This window comes from Abramis brama, assembly GCF_963993115.1.
Source record: "Abramis brama genome assembly, chromosome: 9".
In the NCBI taxonomy this organism is placed as follows: Eukaryota; Metazoa; Chordata; class Actinopteri; order Cypriniformes; family Leuciscidae; genus Abramis; species Abramis brama.
This window is the reverse complement of record NC_139971.1, coordinates 39,749,504-39,775,099: the sequence shown is the minus strand read 5'-3', so window position 1 is coordinate 39,775,099 and position 25,596 is coordinate 39,749,504. Positions and strand designations below refer to the sequence as shown.

Sequence of the window (25,596 nt, the reverse complement as noted above, 5' to 3'; positions counted from 1 at the left end):
ACATTAAGTGGGGATTTTGTGGCAGCATCTGACAAACAGATGCAGATGTAAAAAAAAAAGAGAAAGAAACAGGCTAGAAGGCTTTTTTTTTTTTTTTTTAGAATGAATTCACATGTTTAAATGTCATCTTTATGTTTTGCTATTGTGTTCTCGTTCTAAAGCAAACAGTTTCATTCTAGCAACTAACAGGTGACAGTAATTGTCTTGTGTTGTTGGCAGACATGCACTCCTGTGCTCTGGAAAGAAAGGGTGGATGTGGTTTTTCAGAGCATGAATTGAAAACAAACCTGGCGGAGAAGTTGACCCTTGTGACCACAGACTTAATGAAATGCTGGAAACACAGATCTGAATCAAATAAAAGCGATTAAGTGTGGCCAGAAAGACTGTATTTTTTCTATGGTTTTCATATTTTAATGGACTGTGCGGGCTAATTGCACAATAAAAGAAAATGGAAACATATATAAATAAATAAATAAATAGAAGTGTTCTTTCAGTTTAATGGCCTGTCCTTCATCAGCCTGCGTGTGTATTGTCTGAAGGCCTCCGTGAGCTCAAGAGGCTTTTGAAACGCAGTAGGGATGTGGTACTTTGTTAGCCGTAGATAAGAGCACAGAGTTGTGTGTGCTCAGTGAAGTCTTTGATTCACACAAACTTCAGAAATAACAAAGGAGTCGCTTTTCCTGAAACATCCTAGAGCAATAATCCATCACATCCCACTAGGAGGACATTTTTTCCCCATTAAACATGTGCTGTTCACCCTAAGACTCACAAACTGATTGATGAGCTAATTATGGGTTTTTAAAGTATCAAGAATTATTAACCCTTTCAGATATTTTGACAACATTGAAATGGCATTGATAAAATACTAGTTCCTCAAATAATGGTCTACGGTCAGACATATGAAGTATTTGTGCTTGACCATGTTTTTTTTAACACTGTTTATGTATAGCTACAAGTAATGCAGCAAAACTCGACATTACCCGTAAATGTGTTTTCCAGATGAAACATGAAACAGCTGGAGATCTTGTTTCATTTTTGTGCTCAGGGTTTAGAAGTATAATTTTTTCATGCCGTTGGTGTTTACAGTATGTTTATTATAGATTCTGCAGAGGACTGCAATGAACTGCAGCTGCTTTTAAAACTTTAACCAATGTTATGAGACTTGAAGCCAGTCTAAAACCTAAAGTCAGCGCTTAAAGTCGGCATGAAATGGAAGTTGCGCTAGTCTTTCCTTCCCTGTTGTGTCGTATATCCCAGTGAAACGGCTTCTCGAACAAGGAAAAATGTAGGGCGAGACTTGATTTTGTCCATCAGGAATTGATTGGATCTCATGTGAGTGACAGGTTGCCCCGCCTTTAATCTTTGATTAAAGATTATGAGGGCACTGATAAATCATTTATAGTAAATACTACAAAAACAAGAATTGTTCTTGGTGATTTTTGGCACACATGTATGGAAGCTTGTTTCTGTTACAGAATAAAAAAATAAAAAAGGTAATTGCTAGTTTCTAGGTAAGATTAAAGGTAATCTCGCAATTTAGATTTTTTTCTAGCAATTGCGAGTTTACATCTTGCAATTCTGAAGTCGCAATTGCAAGTTATAAAGTCAGAATTGAAAGATATAAACTCACAATTGCAAGTTATAAAGTCAGAATTGAAAGATATAAACTCACAATTGCAAGTTATAAAGTTAGAATTGCGAGATGTAAACTCGTAATTGTGAGATAAAAAGTTGCATTTATCTTTTAAAATGTTTTATTCTGTGGTGGAAACAAGCCTCCACACATGTCCTATATGGGTAAAAAACTAAGTATACTTAAAGGGTTGCACTATATTTTGTTAGATTCGAATTCGTATCAAGTGTGACCAATAGAAGATTGATACGCCACTGCACCTCTTGGCTGAAACAAAAGAACGCAAACTTTAAATCTGCAGGATTGCAGTAATGTGGAGTAGATTGCATATTTTTTTACCTTTTTGATGTGTTGTTGAAATATTAAAAACGACGCCGCAGAGTGTGTCATATTGCAACTATTGCAGTGTCCATAGAAATTTCGCATCTTCAAAGTCGACTAGCCAACTTTTCACTGTGTACGACTGTCGCACTTTGCCCCCTAGTGGTAGTTTAAAATGAACTATGAATTTGTTTGTGAATCTACCATGTTGTGGCATTCACCCTCCACCTATTGACCATGCTGTGGTTAATAAATACCTGAAAACATGCAGAAAAATGGCTGATTTTGAAAAATGTATAATTTAAACATAAATTATTTTTTATTTATTTATAACTTCCGTTCTACTGACGCAGTAGGTGTTTAGGATACAATATTCCTTCGCATTCGGATTCAATCCGATCCGGGCGAACAGTCTAATGCTGTTTTGTTGTACAATTAAATGTCGTGAGAAATCAGGTCTCCATCAACTATCAGTTAAAGGACAATTTTAACAGATTTTTGGCTCTGTATTGTTGCAATGTCATTAGTATGTAAATTAACAATGTGAACTCTTTCTCCATGTTACCTGCACCCAGAAATCCCTGTTTATTTGTCACCATCTGGCTGTTAAAAGATCATATACTACCAACATTGTAACAATACAAGGCTGATTGAATATCGGCAAAAATATCCTTTACTAGTTATAAGTACACACAAATTGTATTAATTTAAAATATGCATATAATTGCTTACTGTTTAGTGCATAATAAAACACATTTGACATAATGTAATGTCTTTCGCTTTACAAACTATTAATAAATAATAATAATAAATTAACTTGCGTAATTACATTAAAGATCGTTGTGAATACATGTAGGGTAAGTGCAAGTGCATAGTGTGCAAGCTAATCAGGCTAATTGTGTATCTGTGTGCCATGCTAGTATGTAAGGTAACTAAAACAGACATTAAATGGTAATTATAACGTAGTTTAAATTACATATACTGCGATTTTGTAGTCATTTTATTCAGGCACAAAGGAGAGTACACATTAAAGGTCATGTCAGTCAGTGGTATCACTTGGGGTCCTAATGGAGACCTGATTTCCCTTGACACCAGAATCTAAAGAGGATCGGATCATTCGAAATAAACGATTTTGGCTCTATAAAACACGGCTTAAAGAGATACACAAATTTAGTCTAATGCTAATCAGGTCAGAGATGTATCATAATATTAGTAAATGTTGAGATTTGTTGTACATGTGCAGTGATGTGCCTTGAATATTCACATGCTCATAGGTTTTGTTTTTTATATATAAGAAGATAGCTTTGCTTTTTGCAAGCAGAGATTTTGTTCGCTCTAGATTCCCAGGTGTCTCGGCTTTAGCTTCATTAGTACAGCAACATGTCTTCAAGACAGATTTCCTCTGCAAAGCCCAAAGCTTCGGCTTGACACATAAATACATCTGAATATTTACTGAGGCGAGCTCTGTGCTGCTTTTGGAGGCTAGCTCAATTAATACTGAAGGCTAACATTGTAAAACCCATCAGCTCCCGTCTCCTTTGGTAGGACCTCTGTGAACATGAGTGAAGTATTATGAATGTTGTAATAGTAAACTAAAACTATGGATTCTTACTTTAAACTGAAGTACAAATACAGTAGTTACATTGCTTGTTCTGTTGAACGCTAGATCACTTTATTTTAAAGTCTCTGATTGTTCATCTTTAAGTTATATTTACAACGCATGTCCTAACAGGAACAATGGACACAGAGGAACAAATTCAAGTGCTATTCATATAATTTAGGTCTTAGTCATCATGAGGACCGTGTTACAACCTTGTAATCGCTAAATCCAGTATAGCAGCTAGCCCTGGTATATGATAGAACTGGTTTAACACCGCAGAGTGACGCTGAACTTGTATCGAGGCAAAATATCAGTAGTGCTGTGCTAGCAAGACAGTGATGTAAACAACAAAAACAAACTTAATAATACATATTATATAAAAAAAGAAGACATTCCCTTCTTTATGTTTAAGTATCAGTCTGTAAGACATGAAGGAACATTGACGTTCTTAAACTGATGACCATTCGCTCTTAGTCCGCCTTTGAGATATGTTTAATCTCTTCTTAATTGAGAGTTCATGGAAGTGAGCAGTTCTCAGATGTTCCCTCATCAATATACACCACAATTTTCTTTCAGTCTCGGCGTGGCTAGCGCCTTCTGGTTTTGTTCTCGCAAAATACTGATGATATTGCCTTTTAAAAAGACTATCTGTGCTTTAGAATAATAGGTCCATCTTGTTGAACTCATTTAGTTGTGGTTTACAGGAAAAAGCATCCAAACTGTACAAAAATGTGGTAGTTGGTAATAACTCCCCGCCATTCCCTTTTGGGTCCTGCTGGAAGCATCCCTGCAACACAAAGTAAGAGGAGTATTCAGTGGTACATCTGTACAGAGCCACACTTCCGCCACTTAGCAGGGCCAGATGCGTTTTAAACACATGATCTCGTGTCCTTCAATGACCCCATATTCGCTCAGTGACGCCGTGATTAAGTCTGAACAGATTGCGTTTTCATTACCGGCGTTAAAGCAGATGTCAGATCTCCACGTTTGGGTCTGTGAAGCCTTTCTTGCCTTCATTTACCAGGACAGGTTTTTCCGTCCTTGTGTGCCACACAAGAATCTGTAATAAAAAACAAAAACACATTATGGTTTATGGGGTGGAGAGACGATAATTTGTTGTGATGATGAAGTGCTTCTCAATGCCGGGCCAATGATTTCATGATCTTTTTTTTTAATATGTTTGCAAACAAAAATACATTGAAATTGCAAGCAATTTATTATCACAAGTAATTTATTATTTAGGAAAAACGAGTCACAGTGGGTTCCCTGATTGAAGCCACTTCCATTTTTATTACAGTTATGTTGCTTCAATTTCCGATTTTGTTCTCTTAAACACATGGGATGGAAACGGTGCTTCATTTGCAAATGTTTTATGTGATACTTCAAGTTAAATTCACAACTTTGGATAGAAACATTTGCTTAAAGGTGCCAAGTGTCAGAATTGAGGTAAAAATATCCCAAAAATGAGCTACACGCATCAAAAGAATGAGAAGAAATAAGGGCGATGATGTCATTAAAAAAATTACAAGTTATAGTGCTGTAGAGATATCAACCTGAATTAGCATTAGCATTACTAGCCACGGCCCGACAGGTGTCGTAATACCAGTTTCGGCCATGGGAGGCGGTATGCGGGCAACATAACCACCAGCCAAACATGCAATACACGAATAACTCGCACGGCTTGTGGGCGTACTTGAACCTGATGTCAATCGTGTGGAAAGTAGCCTACTGTCCACTACTACATTCAAATAAAATCTGATAAAAAAAGGAACAGAACCAGACAACTAATGGACATGAAAGAAATGAGGTTCGACTCCGAACTTGCAACATTTCTTTTGGATTGGTAAGTAAGATGCTGTTAGTATTTCGTTAGAAGTTTGTTTTATATGTTTGTGTAGTTTATTCGGGAAGTTATAACAGAGAAATGTATCGAAGGCTGTTCGATAAACGTATATATAACGTACATAAATATAGTATTGTATTAGTACACATATATAGCACAATCTCTATAGCTCTTTTTTTCTTGCCAACTACGTGACCTATATTATGTTTATTAAATGGCTTTCCTGAGGTAAATCTGACATAATTGTTCTCCAACTGTGTTATTGACCTCTTCACGCTGATAAAAAAACACTGATTGGTCGATATTATGTATGAGGAATACATTTTGGTAAGTCGTAGCCTACTGTATCTTTCAACAGTGTTCGTGTTTTTTTACTATTAGCTAGTAGAGATGATTGGTTCACGTGCGCTAGGGATCTGTCGTGTAAACATTTACAAGCGCCAAAACGGTATTTATTGTTTGAATTGCGTAATAAAATTGACAGAATCTGAGAGCTGAGATTTTTTTATATCATAAGTAACCTGCTCTGTCTAGTCTGTCGGTCTCCGTGTCCTCTTTGCTTCGCGATTTTTCTGTGCGTGAGAAAATTGATGTGTGGCGTGAGAGCGTGTGAAAAGTGTCAATTGCGTGTGTCTCGCGGTGAATGCGTGAGAGTTGGAAGCTCTGGTTACGTTGGCGCTAGCTTGGTCAACATCAGCGAATGCTGTCTGTCAAATTAATGTAATTCAAACTAACAATAAAAATGTAATATGAACAAAACGAATATGAACATATTCACTGGTAAAGGTGAAGAGGAGTAGCTTGAAGATGTCATATTCATACTCTAGAGTAGACCAACTCACTTTCTGGAGGTATACTGCCCCCATCTGGTATGTGGAGTATGAATTTATTTTTTTTGACACAAGGCACCTTTAATAATTGGACGATTTTAATTTCTGAATTCATATCCATTTTTGGAGAAAAAAAAGAGGACTTAGCCAAGAAATAATGATCAGGTTGTTGGCATAACTGTCTTTGTCATTGCCATCTCTTAGTTAAACGTACAGTATGGAATTTTTCGCCACTAGGGGTCGCTAACCTCTTTACAATAACAAAGGCGTAGTTTGATGACGCAACATTTGCTAAGAATTATGGATCTTGTCGTCAACGTCAAGCCGACTGATCTAATAATGTTTATGGATGACTGAATACAGATGCTTTTATCATGACTGTGATATGAAGCAGTTCGGGATTGCTAAGAGACAGCTAACTTATCAGCTCCACGCGCGACGCGATCCCGCGGATATAACAGTTAAAAGGAATATGGACATTTCATTCTACCGAACTACACGCAAGTGCAGAATTACAACTCACAGGTCAGTTTATTAGACAAATTAAACTTGTGAGGTAACGCAGCGCTGTTTCACTTGGTCTAACATTACACTAGCACACTAAACTGCATTTGAATGTGTTTAAATGTATGTGTTAGTCTGTATGAGACTAGCAGTAAACTAGATCAACATTAGAATAACATACAGACCATATTCTGACATTTTATCATTGTTGAACTATAAAACATTGATTAGTTTTATGTAAATGTGCTCACCTGTTTAATAAAGTACATGTAAGTTAGGAAAGGTCGAAGTCTCGGACGTGGAGCTCTCGTTTATATACTGTCTATGGGAGCTCTAGGCATCTCGAAAACACCGCGCTGATATTGATTCTCGTTTTAGTTCTCCTTTTTTATCCAAAGTCTGCTTGTCATGGTCCATAATGTTTGAACGAAACAACAACATCGTGCAAATAGACATTGTGAACTACACATTTGTCCACGTCTGTCGCTTTGGTTACTATCAGACGGCTCTGGTTCATAGCTCTGGTTGCCATGGCAGCACGAGCGGAAACCAGGGACAACGCGGATATGACGGCATTGGCGGCGACACAACGGAAACGGGACGTTTCTCGAATTAAATTACAAATTTCTCCTGGTTTGAAAGTTGTTGGAAACAGTCGGGATAATGTAAGTACACAACTAAAAAAATATATAACTTAGATATAGTGATTTTTGCTATTTTTAAAGCAAAAAAGTTACATATTGTGCCTTTAAGTCTTGTTTTCAGAATAGTTTTTGCTCCATCTGTCTTTCTATTGATCTTTAAGCTCACTTTCTGCCCTCCTACACGGTAATGCTCACAAACACTCACAGCTATAAAGTTCCTCCTCAGCAGCAGTATACCATCCACAGCGTATATCCACATTTAGCATGAAACATCTCTAAGAACATTTCTCTGGGTACAGATCTGAAGTGCTGAAGTGCTTTTAAAATATTTAAAATATGCTTATTAAATGTGCAAATTTGATCTATAAGTTTAATTAGAATAATAAGACACTTTAGGGTTGTTAGTTGCTACCAATCAAATTAAATTAGTATCAACAAAATCCATCTTTCCACTGCAGAGGAAACACAGAAGCTGCATTTACCATTTAGACAGTTTAAAGAAGCTCAGAGGTAGCATGAACGCATTTACACTGCTAACTTACAGCTGCATAAATAATGTTATGAGATATAATTATGTTTTAAATAATATCTTTGAATAAACAAATATCAAATGTTGGAAAAAATGCAATGATGCTTTTAAATATGACACTAAACCACCAGTAGGTGGCGGCATATGACTGGTTTAATGAATGAGTCATTAATTTAGCTGATTTGTTCAAATTGCTGATTCGTTCAAGAATGAAGCAAGTGACTGGGCGAATTTGGCATTTTTGTGCCCTTGTAGGGCACTCGGGAAAGCAAAGGGTACATTTGATAGTCACTTCAAGGAAGTAATTTTACCGTTTATGGTCATGTGACCCAGGGAAGCGATTCCTTGCAATTAATTTTAAAGCTAGATGGCGGGAGACTTTGACTTAGTTAACGTATAAACAGCAATAATAACAAATTCCAGTTGTAAGAACGTAATTGGTGATGGACGCCGCACAGTTTTCATGGTAATATTCCAGGTAAAGGTAATGAGGAAAATATTATTTTATTGCTCCCTTCACCAAGTGCGTTCCAAACAGCTATATTTATTATTTTACACTGTCTTTATGAATGGCTCATTGAATCACACGATTCATTAAAAACTGAATCATTCAGTAACGAAATGGAGAAAAAACTGCCAATATAGTCTAAAATGCAAGTCACTTTATATTAACTTGTTAATTGAACAGTTGTATAAAATAAATGTGATATTTGCAATCATGATGGGAAAACACCACTCTTGGTCATGTGATGTTGCTTAACTACATCATGTTATAAATGTACAGAAATATGTTTCAGTAAGCTTCTGTGAGTTTCTTTGTGCGCGCTGTTGCACATATTTCTTCTGATTTCTCCACGAGAGTCTCGCTTACACACAGGCTGGGCGAGCCTCAACTCAATCAACACGATCAATCGCCGTTTACACTGAATGTAATAAAATCAGAATCATTCTCGGCAGAAAATTTTCGATGCTAAGTTATTTTGTGTTATTGACGTTTTAAACCGACTAGCCTACTTGTCCGGTCGGGCAAGTAAAATCTCTTTACTTTGCCCCTTCAACAAATCCAGTTGTCCTGGACAAGCGTTAATGTCAAACACTAATTGTGCATTTTACTATACCTATTTATGTCATCAAGATGAAGTAATCAGAACAAAAAATAATCATCTGCCTCATTAAACTACCCAGAAATTGTTGTTAATGTCCAAAGGAAGAAACACTGTCTGACTCATCTTTTCTTTTCTGTCTCCCTTGTTGATGTCTTTCAGAAACCAGCGTCATGCCCTCATTATACCCTCATGAATAATTTATAATTGTGTCAAGATGGGTCGGGGTCCCACTCCCACTGCTAGTGGAGGCTAACAATCCCACTTGCAATAATAGTGTGTCTGTTGAGTTGCTCTGAATGAATGAAGTTCAAGGAATGATCTAGAAACTAGATGAGGTGTATTTGTACAACTGTTCACATCTTTGGGGTAGCAAGTCCAGGAATTGGTTATGGTTTGTCTGTCTCTAAATGGTAAAATCCTGGTTTAGTCTTGACTTAAGTACGGCATCCCTAAACTCAGTAACATCAAATAAAGCATCAATTAGTTAATCCCTGCACAAATCACCAATTAGACATTTGTTTCTATGTATATACACACACACTCTAACGCACATACACACTTTTCTGTCAAGCATTCAAGTGACAAATCATGAATAATACAGCAGAAGTGATTCATCCTGTGAGTCAGTAACATTAGAAGCGGCGCAACAAATTGTTCCAGAATTGCTGAGAAAATATAAGCCTGTACATAAAGAGTGAGACTGTGATACAACAGTGAGAGAATAGTAGGGGTTTTTTTAGTTTTTCTTAACAGTTGTCCTTGGGTGTCTTTTAGAAGAGAGAGACTTGGCTCTATGTATTAAATGAGTATTTAAACTAAACATAAAAGCTCATTATTTAATCAGCTCTATAACATTCCAAATGCTAAAGACATGAAAACCACTTGGTCTCATTCACTAATAATTGTGTGGATTATTTAGCATGTGAGATTTTATCTTGAAAATGTCAGCAAACCAGTTAAAACCCAATAAACACCTTTTATAAACACCTCTCATTAGCCAGCTGAACATACGTACGTGTGTATCTGCATTGTTATACAAAGAAACCTCGCAGTTCGAGCTATAACGCAGCACTCTTTCACTGTATATGATGAAATATATTTAAGATGAAATGTCTATGCATGAAATATTAGGGGTGGGAAAAAAAATCGATTCTTAGATGAATCGCGATTCGGGACGTGGACGATTCTGAATCGATTCACAAATGTCAAAAATCGATTTTCTAAAAAAAAAAAAAAAAAAAAAATATCTAATAACGTAACATTGAAGGAACGCAAAAGGCGGAACTCTGAAGCGGACGTGCAGTGCGCGGACAGTCTGGGACGCGCACATAACAGACGCATGATGGCTGAGCGCCAAATTCGAACGGCACCAGAGAATGTCTTCGTTAAAAGCTAACGAATGGAACATTGGCAATTTCATTGTGATCTATTTAGTATTTTTTTGTATGAGAGCTAATTTCTGTATTGTTTAGTTTTCACATCAATATGCTGTGTAAACCGATCTGATCTGTATGCAATATGTGCAATGCCAGTCACAAAAAGTTACATTTTGACTAAGTTACTCTCTGCAGAATGTTCATTCACTTTCTTTGCTATTTTTGATTGTGGTATACAGCAAACATTTCAAGTCATAACTCTTTATTATTTAGTTGTGTATAAGTCAAGAGCGACTTTGTATGTTACTAATTATTCAGAATATGCATAAGTCCACAAGCATTATACGTTATGATAGCTTCTGGTACATAATTCTATATTTTTGAACGAAAACTGTTTGTGAATTTGCTACAGCAAAATGTTTTTTTTTTGTCTGAAGGATTATATTGCTCATTGGAAATAACAAGAGGATGTTGGTTAGAAGTCTATTATTAAATGCTAGAGATTCAGAATATGCTGAAGTTTGTATTAATTTACTACAAGTATGCTGCTAGTACAGGCACACATTTATTTTCCTGTTGGTTCTCAGCAATGTTGGGACATATGCTGGCAAATGTAACCTTACAGTTGACTTGCCAAATCACTTCCATTTGTTTTATTAATACAATTAATATAGGAAGTATTGGAAGTAAGTTCGTTATGGGTCATCATAAATACTTTGCTTTAAAAGTACCAAGTAAAAATATTTTTTCAATGTTTTTGATAAAAGGCACTTCCCTGAGAATTGAACTTAAAGACACTTTAATGTCTCCGTTTGTCATTCTGTATTGCAAAGCAGATGAGAGTAGATCATGATCAGAAACCTGATTAGAAATCATTATGAATAAAATCGAATTGTTTTGAATCGAAAATCTTTTTGAATCGAAAATCGATTTTGAATCGAATCGTGGCCTCAAGAATCGGAATCGAATCGAATCGTGAGATGGTAAAAGATTCCCACCCCTATGAAATATCCAATTTCATTTATAAGGCCACTCAGAGAATGTTGTTCCACTTCCAACACTTTCTTTTATGAAATCTAAATAAATTTGAGTATGAAAGTTATTGGTGAAACATGAATTGTTTTAGTATGCAGATTTCATGCACACATTTGTGCATACACACGCATACTGAATGAGACCCATTTTATGAAAGAAAACAATATCTTTCCATTTGTGTTTTACTGGAAAAACTGCATATTAGGGCTGTCACTTTTGAGAAAAATCAAATTCGAACGGATATCAAATATCAAGCAATGTATTTTAATATATTTGAATATCTACAAAAAAAAACACCGTAACGGTAGCCTGGGTTTCCCCATGCTGCCTTGCTCGCAGCGCGATTTTATTCACGCTGCTAGGCAGCCTGGACACCATGGACCAGATTTTCCCCTGAAAAAGGGAACCAATCACAGAACGGGGAGGGAGCAGCAAGACGATGATGACATCGAAGCAGTTTGTTTATATCTATGGATCCAACATGGCATCAGACTCGACGTTACCTTCTACCCTCATGTTTATCTTGCACAAACGGTAATATTCGCTAAACGCCATCGTGTACAAATAAATCGTCTTTTTCCTCGTCGAATTTCTGCCGCTCTACATACGTCATCTGGTATAATTGAAGCGATTGGCTATGAGCTACGTACAGGCGCATTTGATAGACATTCATAGCGCCCAATAAACGGCTCTGGGCATTCGTAAACCACGCCTCAAATATGAGAAAATGAACATGTAGTTCCCAGACCAAGTCTCAAATGAGACTTGGTCTGACATTAGCCAGGCTACCGTAACGGAGATTCAATCACAAATTTATTAACAGTCTGACAGTCATAAACAGGACTCAGGCCATAGCCTGTCTGAAAAAATGTTTGACTTAATGTTTGAAACAGCAGGTTATCAACTTATCAAGGTGCCATCAAAGGTTATCAAGTGCCACTATGCATAGCCAATCACAAAATTAGGCTACATGGAAAAAAAGCTGCTGACCGGTTGTGCAGGAAAGCATGCAGTCATACGATGTTAGACGCCTGGCGATGCTCTGGCCGTCTGCTGTGTCTCTGACTCCGCTGCCTCATTTGGACGGTAATTCGACAGGTGAGCGCGAAGATTGGATGTCAACGATGCGTAAGTAATAGGAGTGGGTGATATAGCCTCAAAATTATATCACGATATTTCAAGAATATTTGCGGACGATATTTATGACGATATAGAAAAAAAATGTAGATAATTTTTTTTTATTACATTTATCTCACCTAAATGTTTGCTCACTCAAGAGTTTACACAACACAAGGAAGCTTGATTTCAATCTTTGAATTAAATTGAAAAAAGTAGCAAAAAAAATATACAAAATAATAAAGATACAAATAAAGAGAAAAGTTTTGGGGTAGGTCTAACACTAGTATTCAGAAATGCTACAGAAACTGAATAAGGTAATCAATAAATAACACTGATAGTCCTGAGTCCTGACTAAATTAAATACATAGGCTATTAATTCTGATTCCTTACAATGAAAGCTATCTTTTGTTGTTTTGACGACAACATTAATGACAGACACATATGGCTGCTGTCACTTTTAGAGCTAGTGCCCGGATCCATTACTGTTTTCATTATACTGTCGGTCACACTGTCACGCGCGTTTTATGCTTATTTCGGACATAACCGATTGTTTACGAATATACTAACCATGACCGGAATTTTTACACAACACTGTTAGACTTTTCTGTAATTTCTACAGTTATTTACTTTAAATCACCCAGTATTATACTGCTATTTCTCTTTACAGTAAATCACTGTGACTCCCATTGCATCATGGGAATTTTCTGTGACGTCAAACACCACATACAGAGACTTACTGTATTTTTTAAATTTGCAGTATACTACTGTATTTGACATAACGGCCTCTCTGACTGGCACTATTCCATCGTGCTTTTTATTTCCTAATTTTTGCCTTACACCGCGTGTCTACAACGCTATAACAGTCAAAGGCTGTCTATATTGAACACATTGAAGCGACGGGATCATTTATGCAAAATGCAAACCTGTGTCTGTCCCTTGTCAGAAATAGCGCGAGCGCTTGGACTCGGAGAAGCGTACGTCAGAAATATAACGGCGCGTCACTATAACTATTTTACCCCGTTAAAGCGATATAATCGGCGAAAAAAGAACTTTTGTTACTCGCGAGCTGTTTGTGAGACGGCTTTAATGATGCACGCAGAGTAAACATCTCTCAGAGAGCGCGCGAGTGTACTGAATAGTTTAAAATCGCAAATGTTTAAACTGATAAGACTTAAAAAGAAGTGAAAATTATAAACTTTAGTTACGATGCAAGTGACAAAAAGACAATTCCGTCATGTCCTTACTGCTAAACACAAGAGTGTGGTTTCGACGATTGACTTGAGCAACCCATTTTGAGAGTGAGAGAGAGAAGACGCGGCGGCGGCACCGCTGAACACTCACGCGGTTGGTAAAATTGCGTCTTGGAGAAAGTTTTAAAATGATTGATTTAATTTTAGAATCTGTGTGGGTTCATTTAGGCTACTCATACAATGTACATGCTAAAGTGAATCAGTGTTTGCGGGGGAATTTCCCGCACTATAAGTGGTAGACCTGCGGGAATTATTAAATACTATTGAAGTAGCTCCTTTTTAGGTACTAAATCGTCATTGGAGGCTGACTTGCTGCTCTCGCGCTCAGACAGGTGTTGTTGTGCGTGCTAGGGAACGTAATGCGCCATACGTCATTGCGTCGCTATATCAGTGATATCGCGATATGACACTTTTTTATCATGTAAAAATTTATACCGGTATTATCGTGGACGGTATGATATGGCACACCCCTAGTAAGTAAACTTTTTTTTTTTTGCAAATTCTGCAAACTACCTTATCTTTAACGGTTACTTTACCATCTGCGGTGTAGAACCCAAAATATTTCCAGACACTACTTTTTAGATGAGTTGGGGTAGAATTGTCCGCTCAGGCTGGCCGTTCTGTGTGTTATCTTCCATTTTCAAAACAGGGTGGCTGTTGGCTATTATTCGCTTGATTTGTTCATAGGCCTAATCTACAATACGTTTAGAGCACCTGCTACTGGATGAGATGGCAAACAATAAAATAAAAAACAAATGGTCTAATTATAGACTGTAAAAAAGGCGCTACACATGGCACTTTAAAAACCGGATAGTTTATTTATAGTTTGATTACGGATATTTCACGTCATGTTCGAATGCATATTCGAATATCGAATAAAAAGTGACAGCCCTACTGCATATGGTTTTTGAACGACGACATGAGAGTGAGTAAATAATGTCAATCTCCTCACCTTAGTGCAGTTGGCCGCTTTGGGTTCCAGGTCGTTGAGAGTAACCAGCTCTCTGAGCAGACTGCTCTCCTGGTAGCCTCCCTTCACCCCTCGTAACTTGAAGTAGGCCTGAGGCTTGAACAGAATGAGCCGCAGGTTGATGGCAAACCCTGCCATATCGATGGCAAAGGGCCGATGAGGGTCGAATACTGTTTTCCAGCCATACACTTTTCCTGCTGCATTAACCTTTGGAGACTCGTACCGTAAACCTCCAACAAACGCCACAGGCCACACTGATACTTTACGAGTTGATCGCATCTGCAGAAAAGAGAGAGATTATAGATTAGATCTTTTTGTTCTGTTACTGTTCTTTAGGGTACAAAACCCTCATCTGATTTTTTATATATATATATATATATATATATATATATATATATATGTTTTACATCAAGTGTTGAATCTCATATATATATATATATGATATAAAACATTTTTTTTTCCCCACCATCAATACTGGAAAGCTAAATTATAAAATTATGTTATCTACATATCAGCTACATATGCTACATAAATCTGTAATTTCCTAAAATGTAATTTTTTTTTTATTGTATGAAAGAATGGATCAGGAAAATCACACTGTTTTCAGGGACATAGGAACAGGTATTTAGGAAAGTTTGTTTCTGTTTTGCGTTTTGAACTGAAATAAAGTACCCCGGGGCACTTTCATCCCTGTTGTACAAACATGCCACAAAAACATTCATCATATCCATGGCTGTTCAGCTGCTGTTTATAGTGAGCTTTCTCTAAGTGGCAGCACAGGCACAGGTCTGATTAGACACCTCAGGACTGCAGATCATGTTTTGGACAGTGCGGTAATTCACATACAAACAAATAGATAATAACAGCGGGATTCATCCTGAGCAGGTCACAGGAGGTGAACAAAGATTGGAGCCGAGACACTGAAAAAACAGAGAATAAGCAAGAAAGAGAAAGAGGGACAGATCCGCCTTTAATCTTCCTGCTTCAAACGCTCCCTTCACTTCTACATCCAAATGCTTTGTGTGCCACCCAGCGCAAGTGGTCCACATCATAAAAGGAAACTGCCTAATGAATAGTGAAGGCTAGAGCGGGCCAGACGAGCAGTTGTCTTTATACCCATAATGCATCTTCCACTGTATCCAAGGGGAGCTTTTACAAAGAACTACAGAAGGATTAGATTGAAAGTTACACTGTCTCTTTCTAATTTACGAAAACCACTCGCTGTAAAATGAAAAAATAAATTAAGGCTAAGCTAAATGTAAAGGATGGATTTGCTGACTGAACTGTTATAGGCTGTCCACATTGATCTAAATCTGGCTCACGTAATTGACTGTGACCCTTCCCCAACATATCAGGCATTAAGTGAACAGTCCTGGCCAAAATGTCACCCTCAATCTGATTACTTCGTGAGCTACTAATATTATATTGTGCCACTGCCATTTTTCATTAAAGAAAGAGAGGGACCTTTTCTGTACCTGTTGGCGGAAACAAAAACAATTGGAATCGGAAACTGTTGAAAAGGATGCATGCTCGTTGCAGATCCGGCCATTAATCTTTTCTAAACTAGCTGTCATTGGGGAGGGCTAAGGCTGCCCTAGTTTCACATTATTAACGTCTGTTTTTTGCTTTTTGCCTCACATTTAAAGTGCTTCACGCTGATTTCTGAACTGAGGAAAAGGAGAGAACCAATAGATGGTGATGTGAAGTGGACTTATACCATGAGAAGCAAAGTTTTAGAATCGCTTGTTCAATCTGACATTTACGCGGTTTCCGATTTTTACTTTCAACAAGCAACTTATTATATTTAATTATTATAATAATATTTTTGTATGCTTGCATTAACACAGGCGTTTTCAAATTGGGTCAGAATGGGGCACAAGACAATCTGTGGAAAACTTGAGAGAAATATAGAAAAATATTTTTGTTTTGTTTAGGGCTGTCAGTATTAACAGTAATATCTTAGAATTATATTTATTGTAAAAGGTGCTTTACCAGTAAATACAAATTTATTGATTGCAAATGTTTCTTTTAAATCCCATTGCATGGATTATTTTATTATTTTAGAATGTTTCCTGGGGTGCCCTTATAATGTTAGTATGTTTTTTAGATCAAAAGTTGTTATAATTTAGAAATAAAAGGCATTTTTCCTAGCCTGATTTTAGCCTCTGATTTGAACGCTCTGTTTGAAGGGGCGTGTCTGCTGTGAGACTTCAGTGTAAACGCCCACTGCTGTGATTGGCTGACATGCTTGCATATGAAATATCTAGCATTACATGTGGAACTCTCTCGAAAACTTTTACTATTACAGCTATTATACGTTTTTACTATTACAGCTATCGGGATTAACGAATCGTGAGAAGTTTTTTTTAAGTATTTAGATCTATTCCCATCACATAAAAGGTTGCAGTGATGAGCATTGAGCAGATAACAGCCTGTTGATCACGTGAATGAAGATCTTATCATTGCAACGCAGTTTCTGCACTCTCACTAATGATTTCACCAATGCAAACATGAGGTAAGTACAGTAAGAGCTTTGTTGTGCAGTGTAACAGCGTCATTGATTTCATAACGAGTTTTGGCAAGTGTCCAGATAAACTCGCGCTGTGTGATTGACAGCTTGGGCGATTGGAAAGGGATTGTTCTTTGATCGCTTTCTGTATATATATTAATCACAGTTTAAGTAAGATTATATTCATCCTACTAAGAGAAATGACGTGAAGTTGATCGTTTAGTCACTGGCTTGATTTACTGATGCATGAACAGTATTGAACGACTTTGAGAGAAAGATTATCTGTCTGAACTTGAACAATTACACATCAGAAATTCACATAACCCACTGGTTCTTCAGAGGCTCGGATGAAGGAACTAAAAAAATACTTTTGTGTTCATTTGTACATCCAAACACTGAGCAACTGCCATGCTTCGCTCGTTTGCAAGCCATGATGTCTCTTGAGTAAAAACCAATATCGCGCAGCTCATTTTCTCATGGGCGGGCCAGCAGTAGGGCTGGGTATCGTTCAAAAAATTTCGATACCAATACCGATACCTTGATTTTGATACCGGTTCCTGAACGATACTTTTTTCGATACCAATTTTATGAAATCCATTTTAATAAGATTACATAACACATTACCTCAGAAAAACTTTGGTTTTATTTTTTCAGTTTGACTCATGCTCCTTAGCCAGTGCACAAAGGAACAAAAAAAGGACAAAGGAACAAAATATTCCTTATACATATACATAAGGAACAACATATTTTTTTTATAAAGAGCTCATGCTCACCAAAGCTGAATTTGTTTGATCAAAAATACAGTAAAACTTGTAATATTGTGGAATAGTATTACAATTTAAAATCTTATTTGAATATATTTCAAAATGTAATTTATTCCTGTGATGTCAAAGCTGAATTTTCAAAATCATTACTTCAGCACTGTAAAAAAATTCTAACCCTCCCAAATCAAAAATTTCAAGTGACCGATAACATCTAAATTTTTAAATTGGCCCAAGTGAAATTCTTGTTGCAATAGTCTGTTAACATTGGCTCAATGAGAAATAATACGTCAGACTAATTGAAAAATTTAGATGTTATCGGTCACTTGAAATTTTTGACTTGGGGATGTAATTTTTTTTTACAGTGAGTGTCACATGATCCTTCAGAAATATGAAAACAGTTTTTGGAAACTATGATAATTTTTTTCATGATTCTTTGATGAATAAAAATTTCAAAAGAACAGCATTTATTTGAAACAGAAATCTTTTGTAACATTACACGTTTTAAGGTCATTTTTGATCACTTTAATGCTTACTGAAAAAAAAATCTGACCAACCAACACATTTTTGAACGGCAGTGTACATTCAGTAGGTCATTATTGTAATATAAACACTGTCAGAGTGATCAACAAGGTATCTCTTCATTTACCAGTCAAAGACGGAGCAACTTTCTGCTCTTATGTTTACTCCGTGCACTGTCAAGGGCTTCATCATATTTGTCGTGGTACCGTCTTTGCAGCAATTATTTTACCGCAAATACTGCATCGCGCGCTGTTGGCATCGAGCCTGGAGAAATGTAGCCACACTTTTGATCGACTTTTCCACATCTTTAGGGTATTGTGAGTGTGTGTGTGTGCTCGCGTCTCATAAGAATGTGCGTTGACAGTTTGTGTGCGCGCGCGCGTCTCATATGAGTATGTGCGCAGAGAGTTCCGCGCGTCTCGTGTGTGGAGTTTGCTTGTACCGGGTATGTGCGTGAGCGACTTTAGGCTTGTATTTGTTTGAGCACTGACGTTGACGAGTTAACCCCTTAGGTATCGAAAAACAAGTCATTTTTCGATACTCGATAGTATCGAGGCAATTCGTTCGGTACCTAAAAAGTATCGAACTCGGTACCCAGCCCTAGCCAGCAGAGAAAGGGGAGGTAACCTTTCCCCTTATGACGACATAAGGGGAAGATTTCTAGATTCGCCCGTCTGAGCTTTCATTTTCTCAAAAATACCCAGGGCTTGGTTTACACCCATCAAAACGTCTAGCCACTGGGGGACCATATATTAAGGTTAAAAAACCTCATGAAGTGAAATTTTCATGCAATGGGACCTTTAAGGTTTAACATTTACTTTAATAACAGGCATAAAATAGACTGTCAGCTGAATACTTGTCACAGGTAGTTGTAGGTAAACAAACGAAGATGAAAAAGGTTCCAACATGAAGCTTTAATAACAATAATCCAAATGACAGGCGAACAGGCTGCAAAACACACTTAACTCAGACGTGACCAGACACTGAATGACGGTGAAGGAGAAACTTAAGTAGTGAATACAAACGAGGTGATTAATGATACACAGCTGATACACATGAACTCATAATGACAGAAACCATGACGACCAAGGAGAGGCGGGATCTCAACAAAGGAACTGAGATTAATGAAGATAAACTAAGTCCATGAATACTAAACACACTGAACATACTGGTGACAATACTAATGATACCAGATCATATTTTAAATGAAAAAATGAAAATCTCATCCTACATTCAATGCATTATAAAGCTTGGAATAGCCAGGATATTTTTTTAATATAACTCAAGATTATATTCGTCTGAAAGAAGAATGTCATATACACCTAGGAAGGCTTGAGGGTGAGTAAATCATGGGGTAATTTTCATTTTTGGGTGAACTATCCCTTCGGCTACTATACTGCTACTGTATTGATGCTAATTATTTAATTTGATCAATTAAATTTGTGTTTATAATACACACTTTTTTGTCACACGGTATAAGAGTATTTGTACATGCAAATGTATAGTTGCCATTATGTTTTAGAAAGTGCATCGCATGGGAAATTCGTGTCATATGAATGTGTCATTTAGATTACGGTGTCGATCACGTGACCAAAAGTGATTTGATGTCCGAGTGGGTCAGTTGTTTAGTCTGTGATTAATTGATCTTTCCAACACTTTGACCCTTACGAGCATCAGATGATAAAGTATTGCATTGGGAGACGAATCACAAAGATGTAGAGACGCTGTCTCCTATAAAGTGACATTTTCCTGTGTTTTGTACAGTTGCCACATACTATGCTGTTTTTTTTTTTTTACTGTATGTTTTGTTTTATTTTTCTACAGAGTAGACTTTCTTCTCATCCACCTTTTTGGGAGAAGGCCTGACCTAGACGTACATGCAGATGACTCATTATTCAGAATAGGACATGTTGAAATGATTCTGTCAAGTCAAAGTAGTCACAGAGGAGAGGGAAAGTGGCCTGTGTCCCTTGAGCTCAGAGCACTTACAGCAGAGTCAATACTGGAAAAGAAAGCCAGGAGATTGTGGGTAAAAATACACAGCCTCTGTAAATAAACCCTTTCGTTCAGAGTGCCTGCCTAGGCATTTTTAATAAGAGCTTAATAATTAATAAACACTGGCAGGCATGGTTGTTTTAAACAAGGCCAGATGCATAATTCATTAACTGTTACTATATCTTCATCTCAAAAGGTAAAAGGTATTACTGGCTCTTCTGTGTGATGTTTTCTCATTGTAGGTCACTGATTTTAGGCCACACACAACAATGGCTCTTTTAAGTTAGATAAGAACAGCCCAGAGTGGGGTTGAAACTAGTTTATCTTCGGAATATTGCTATTTAAATACATTATATTTAAATTATAAACTCTTGATACGTTTTCTAAAATGTAATATTCAGAACAAGGATTTTTCAACAGAGTCCACAGTCCATAGGGGATCTGAGGCGGTACGGCAGGGAGTCCGCCAATTATTGTTTGATCTCAAACTAATTTGTTTAAAAATGAAAATGTGCATCAAACAAAAATACAATATTAAGTTAACTTCAATGAAAGTTAAGTTAAGAAGCTAGATTTTCATAGTCTCTCCCACATTAAAATTTATAATAAAATTAGAATGTAATTATGTGGCTCTATAGATCAGCACTGATTAATGTCAGCATCATAAGAAATCATGTTATATATTAATATGGTACTATATGTGTATTATTAAAGGCCAGGCCTAATTTAAAAGGCAAAATCTGCATGTTATTGCAAAGTACCATGCAATTGAAAGTATGTTAAGTATAAATATTAATCTTTTAAAATGTACAACCCACATATATCAACAAAAATGGCAGCTTTTGTTCAACCCTAATTATAGTCTTGTGTCTTTAGCTGCCAGTGTTTCAGAAGTATGTGCCTGATCATTTTTCACCACCCACCATCAATGATTTTTCTTTTCAGAGCAGCGTCTCAAAATTCAGGGGATTTGAAAGTGTTTCATGTGATGAAGGAAGTCCTGACAGGTATTTACCTACCTGTAGCATTACAAGACCCGAGTAAGTGTTACCCAAAATGTGAAAATTCTGTCATCATTTACAAACCATGACTTTCTCCATGTTGTACAAAGCCTGTACGACTTTCCAAACGTGTTTTCCAAACCTTTATGACTTTCTTTCTTCTGTTGAACATAAAAGTAGTTATTTTGAAGAATGTTTAGTCAGTGCATTGATCAATGTTTTGATTTCATTAAATACCCGTTTATCTGTTGCTTCGGAAGACTTGGAATAGCGGTTGAGTCATATGGATTATTTTCACGCTCTTATGTCCTTTATTGGAGCCATTGACATTCATCATGATGACAAAAGCAGCTGAAACATTCTTTAAAATGCCTTCTTTTTATTTTTCCAACAGAAAACCATGAAGGTGAGTAAATTATGAAATAATTTTCATTTTTGGGTGAACTATTAGGAATTAAAGTGCCGCTATTATGCCGTAAATAAATCTGTTTGTGGTTGTAAAAGCTCTGTAAAGTTTTAAAGATCAAAGTGCATGACAAATAAAGTTATTGTCTCCTAAAAGAAAGAATCAGTTCTGAACTGCCGAAAAATCCAGTCTCACTTCCTGATACATGCCTATATACAACGCCAAGGTCATGGGTTCGATTCCCAGGGAAAGCAAGAACTGATAATAATGTAAATGTGTCCCTTATGCAATGTAAGTCGCTTTGGATAAAAGCGTCTGCCAAATGCATAAATGTAAATGTAATACCTACGTAAAAATTAAACAAATGTGCATAATGCCAACCTATCGTCTACATTGGTTGCCCGCGAACAACTTCTACTTTGACCCTCAACACTGTTATTCATGTAAATTATATAAACAATGTAAATTAGAAATCTTTAAAATAGCATAATGGGGCACTTTAAATTAATGAATATTTTGCTTTTTTTGATGATAATTTGCAGTATGTAATATATGGGAATGGGAATGTAATACGCTAAGTCAAATGATCATGCACTTGAAGCACTCAAACAAAGCTATTATTTAATCAATGGAGTAAGACTACTTACAAGTGCAGTCACTTACCAACACACCCATTACTGATGTGACAATACACAATTTATGTATCCTGAATATCAGATGGAGGCGACTTTTACACCCGTCTTAACTCACCTCCTCAAACAGCTCTAAACTGTACGTATTATCATCATCTGCAAAGTAGACGATTCCCGCCTGGCTGCTGTTGGAGTTGAAAGTCTCCCGTAGCCATCTCAGAGCCAGGTTCCTCTGCATGGTGCCACGTGGGATCCTGGGATCTCTCGTGTCCCCTCGCAGCTTGTAGTTCCTTGGGGTCTCCACATTGAGGTGTGTGTAGTTTAGCCCTGTTTCCCTCAGAAGCCTCGTGACCAGAGGGGTTCTCCTCTGCGAGTCCTCCACTAGGATCCAGTGCAGGTTGGGCACATGAAGGAAGGTGTTGGCCAATCGCGTTAGCTCTGCCTTCTGCACCGGGCGGCTGTATGTCGGGGTAATGACGTGGATGGTGGGCAATACATCGGACCAGGGCGGAGGTCTTGTGTACACATATTCTGTACGGACCACCTCCACTATGTCCTTGTCCTGTGAGCAGTATTCCTTTGAGTCCGTGGCTGGGCTGTTCTCATGCCTAGTCTCCGTCCCGTCATCTGCCAGACAGAGACAGAGAATTAAGACATTAGCGCACTCCAGGCTGCTCTCTTTATGTCTGACGCATGCCTCAAACCTTAGAGGAGTACCTGCTAGCCGTTGCCGGTGGATGGTAAGTCGCTCTGGTATGATTAAGATCTCTTTTACTAGATGGCGACAGACTGGAGAGGGTGAGAGCAGGAACCATAATACAGGAGATCATAATACCATTACTCTATAGCACTGATTCAAACCCATAAAGCACAGGTTCTGTATGATTTGCTCTTGAATTCTTCACAGGATAGTTCAGACAAAAATGTCATTCCAATCCTGTATGACTTTTTCTTTCGTGAAGAGCAAAAGGAAAATTTTTGGAGAATATCTTGGCATACAAAGTATCACCATAAAAGCACATTAATATAAATGTGTATTAATGCTAATAAAAGCACCAGTAATGTCAATATGACTCGCTTTAGTCATGACTATAGCATTAGGCTTCTAAGCTGTGGAAGCGCTTCTTTAGGCAGCAAGTCATAAATGTTCGTGGGATTTGAGTGTTACGGTGGATGATCAAATTTGGTGTTTCTCACATAAAGCAATTGTTTGGCCTTAAAAGACTGGGAATGCAACCTGAGCGGTTTAAAATATGTATAATCACGCATTTTAAATAAAAGTGTAAAAGGGGGAGATCAACTATAATGCTGCTTATTAATATTCTTGAATTCTTCTAAAAAATGACTGTAATCAGCAGAAGTCGTTAAAAAAAAAAAAATCTGACATTAAAACAGAACTACTTGTTTAAGGAGAAACATGGTTTTGAAACAATTCCAATGTCTATGGCAGAGGTCTCCAATGATGTCGACAGAGTTTAGCCGACAGAGTTTAGCTACAACCCTAAATAAGCACACCTGAACCAGCTAGACAAGGTTTTTGGGACTGCTAGAAGCACACAGGCAGATGTATTGGAGAAAGTTGGAGCTAAACTCTTCAGGCCTGTAGACATAATTGGAGACATGGCAACATACTTATGACCTTAAAAACCTAGTAACTTTAACTGCATCTGAAATCGCATTCTGTATAGTAGGAACTACATTTGGTTTGAATCTACATCTGCCATGTTGTCACTCTCATGTGACCTACGGTGTCAATTCTCATCCTCTACCATGGCCTCATGGTATAGTAAAGTGTCCATTTGATGTGCACTTCTGAATCTCTATGTAGTAGTAGATCATCTGGGTACTTTTCGCCTACTGTTTAATGAAAACAAAAAAATTAGGATACATGTACACATACTGTTTTTCACCTATATAGTATTAAAATTAGCATATTTGAACGCAAGGCTTGAATTGTTGGTTCATATGCGTTTAATTGGGGTTGGGGCTGAATGACCTTTGCGTCAGTCTATTAACAGCAGAGGTCAATTGAGTAATTTCTGAGCTTTTTAGGACATAATGGTACATTCTTCGAAATTGCTAATTTGTTTTGTTCCAGGAAAGAATGAATTTTCAGTTTTGGCTGAACAATTCTGTTAAACCTCTGCGATTTAAATGACCATGCAGGAATGATGCTGCTAAATTAATTACAGTGTTACCAAATATCTTCTACAATATTTTCACAAAATGATGGTGTGGGGAGTTCCAGCACAATCCTGCTGATAGCTCATTAAGGGCAGAAATGATGGTGGCACCTCACATATCAGATCTTTATCACTGGTCAATTAGTGCCCTGCTCTCACTTCAGACATTTTAGCACCAGTAGATTAGCGCACTCCATTAACAGTCCAGATGTTCACTGCCTCCTAGGCATCATACAAACCCACGTTAATTGCTTCATGATAAGTTCCATGAATTCACATCTGTAAATCTCCATAAGCTTATGCTATTGACATGCATATATAGATGTATAAATCTTCAAATGCTGGGTGTCCTACGGATCTCCCTGTAGGTTGAGTTAAGGGTGGTCAATGACTAGTTGTTTGTTGTGAAGCATTAGATTGGCCCAAATGCCCCATAAATAACAGGGCAGTGTACAGCTGGTGTATGTGAATCATCCACTTAAATAAGTGTTTTAATGTGGGAGCTAAAATAAATTGTAGACGTGCAAAGTGGTAATTTTGACCTAGAGCCTCCAGAAATGCTCCTCAGAGAGTGGTTTTATTGGTGAAATCTTCTGCAGTTGAATAAATGAGAAGCTGCAGGGTAATTTCATTGGAGTCAGTGGACTTTTAAAGTGAGGCTCATGAACTCAAACTCAAAGTGGGATTTGTTTTTATCCACATGCATAATGATTTTTTTTCTAAATTAGTTCACATGAAATGGCACATAGCTGAAAGACAAAGTCCACTCGTTCAACTCACGGATTTGTGGTTGGTTAGAGAGAAAACAAATTTGTATTGAAGGAAAA

At 37.2% G+C, this 25,596-nt stretch overlaps 1 protein-coding gene across 2 annotated transcripts in view; it reads right to left on the bottom strand.

Moving 5' to 3' along the window:
- Positions 1-3,601: 3,601 nt before the first annotated feature.
- b3gat1a (beta-1,3-glucuronyltransferase 1 (glucuronosyltransferase P) a) overlaps positions 3,602-25,596 on the bottom strand; it is an 88,961-nt gene continuing 66,966 nt past the window's right edge. The window contains exons 5-9 of one of the 2 annotated variants that reach the window (XM_084123801.1): positions 23,304-23,375; positions 22,705-23,213; positions 14,743-15,039; positions 4,511-4,614; positions 3,602-4,341 (exon numbers count right to left, since the gene is read on the bottom strand). In XM_084123801.1, coding sequence (XP_083979927.1) covers positions 4,528-4,614; positions 14,743-15,039; positions 22,705-23,213; positions 23,304-23,375 — 965 coding nt within the window. In that variant the 3' untranslated portion in view covers positions 3,602-4,341; positions 4,511-4,527. The remainder of the gene's footprint in view (positions 4,342-4,510; positions 4,615-14,742; positions 15,040-22,704; positions 23,214-23,303; positions 23,376-25,596) is intronic. The other variant, XM_084123802.1, reaches the window with a different exon arrangement.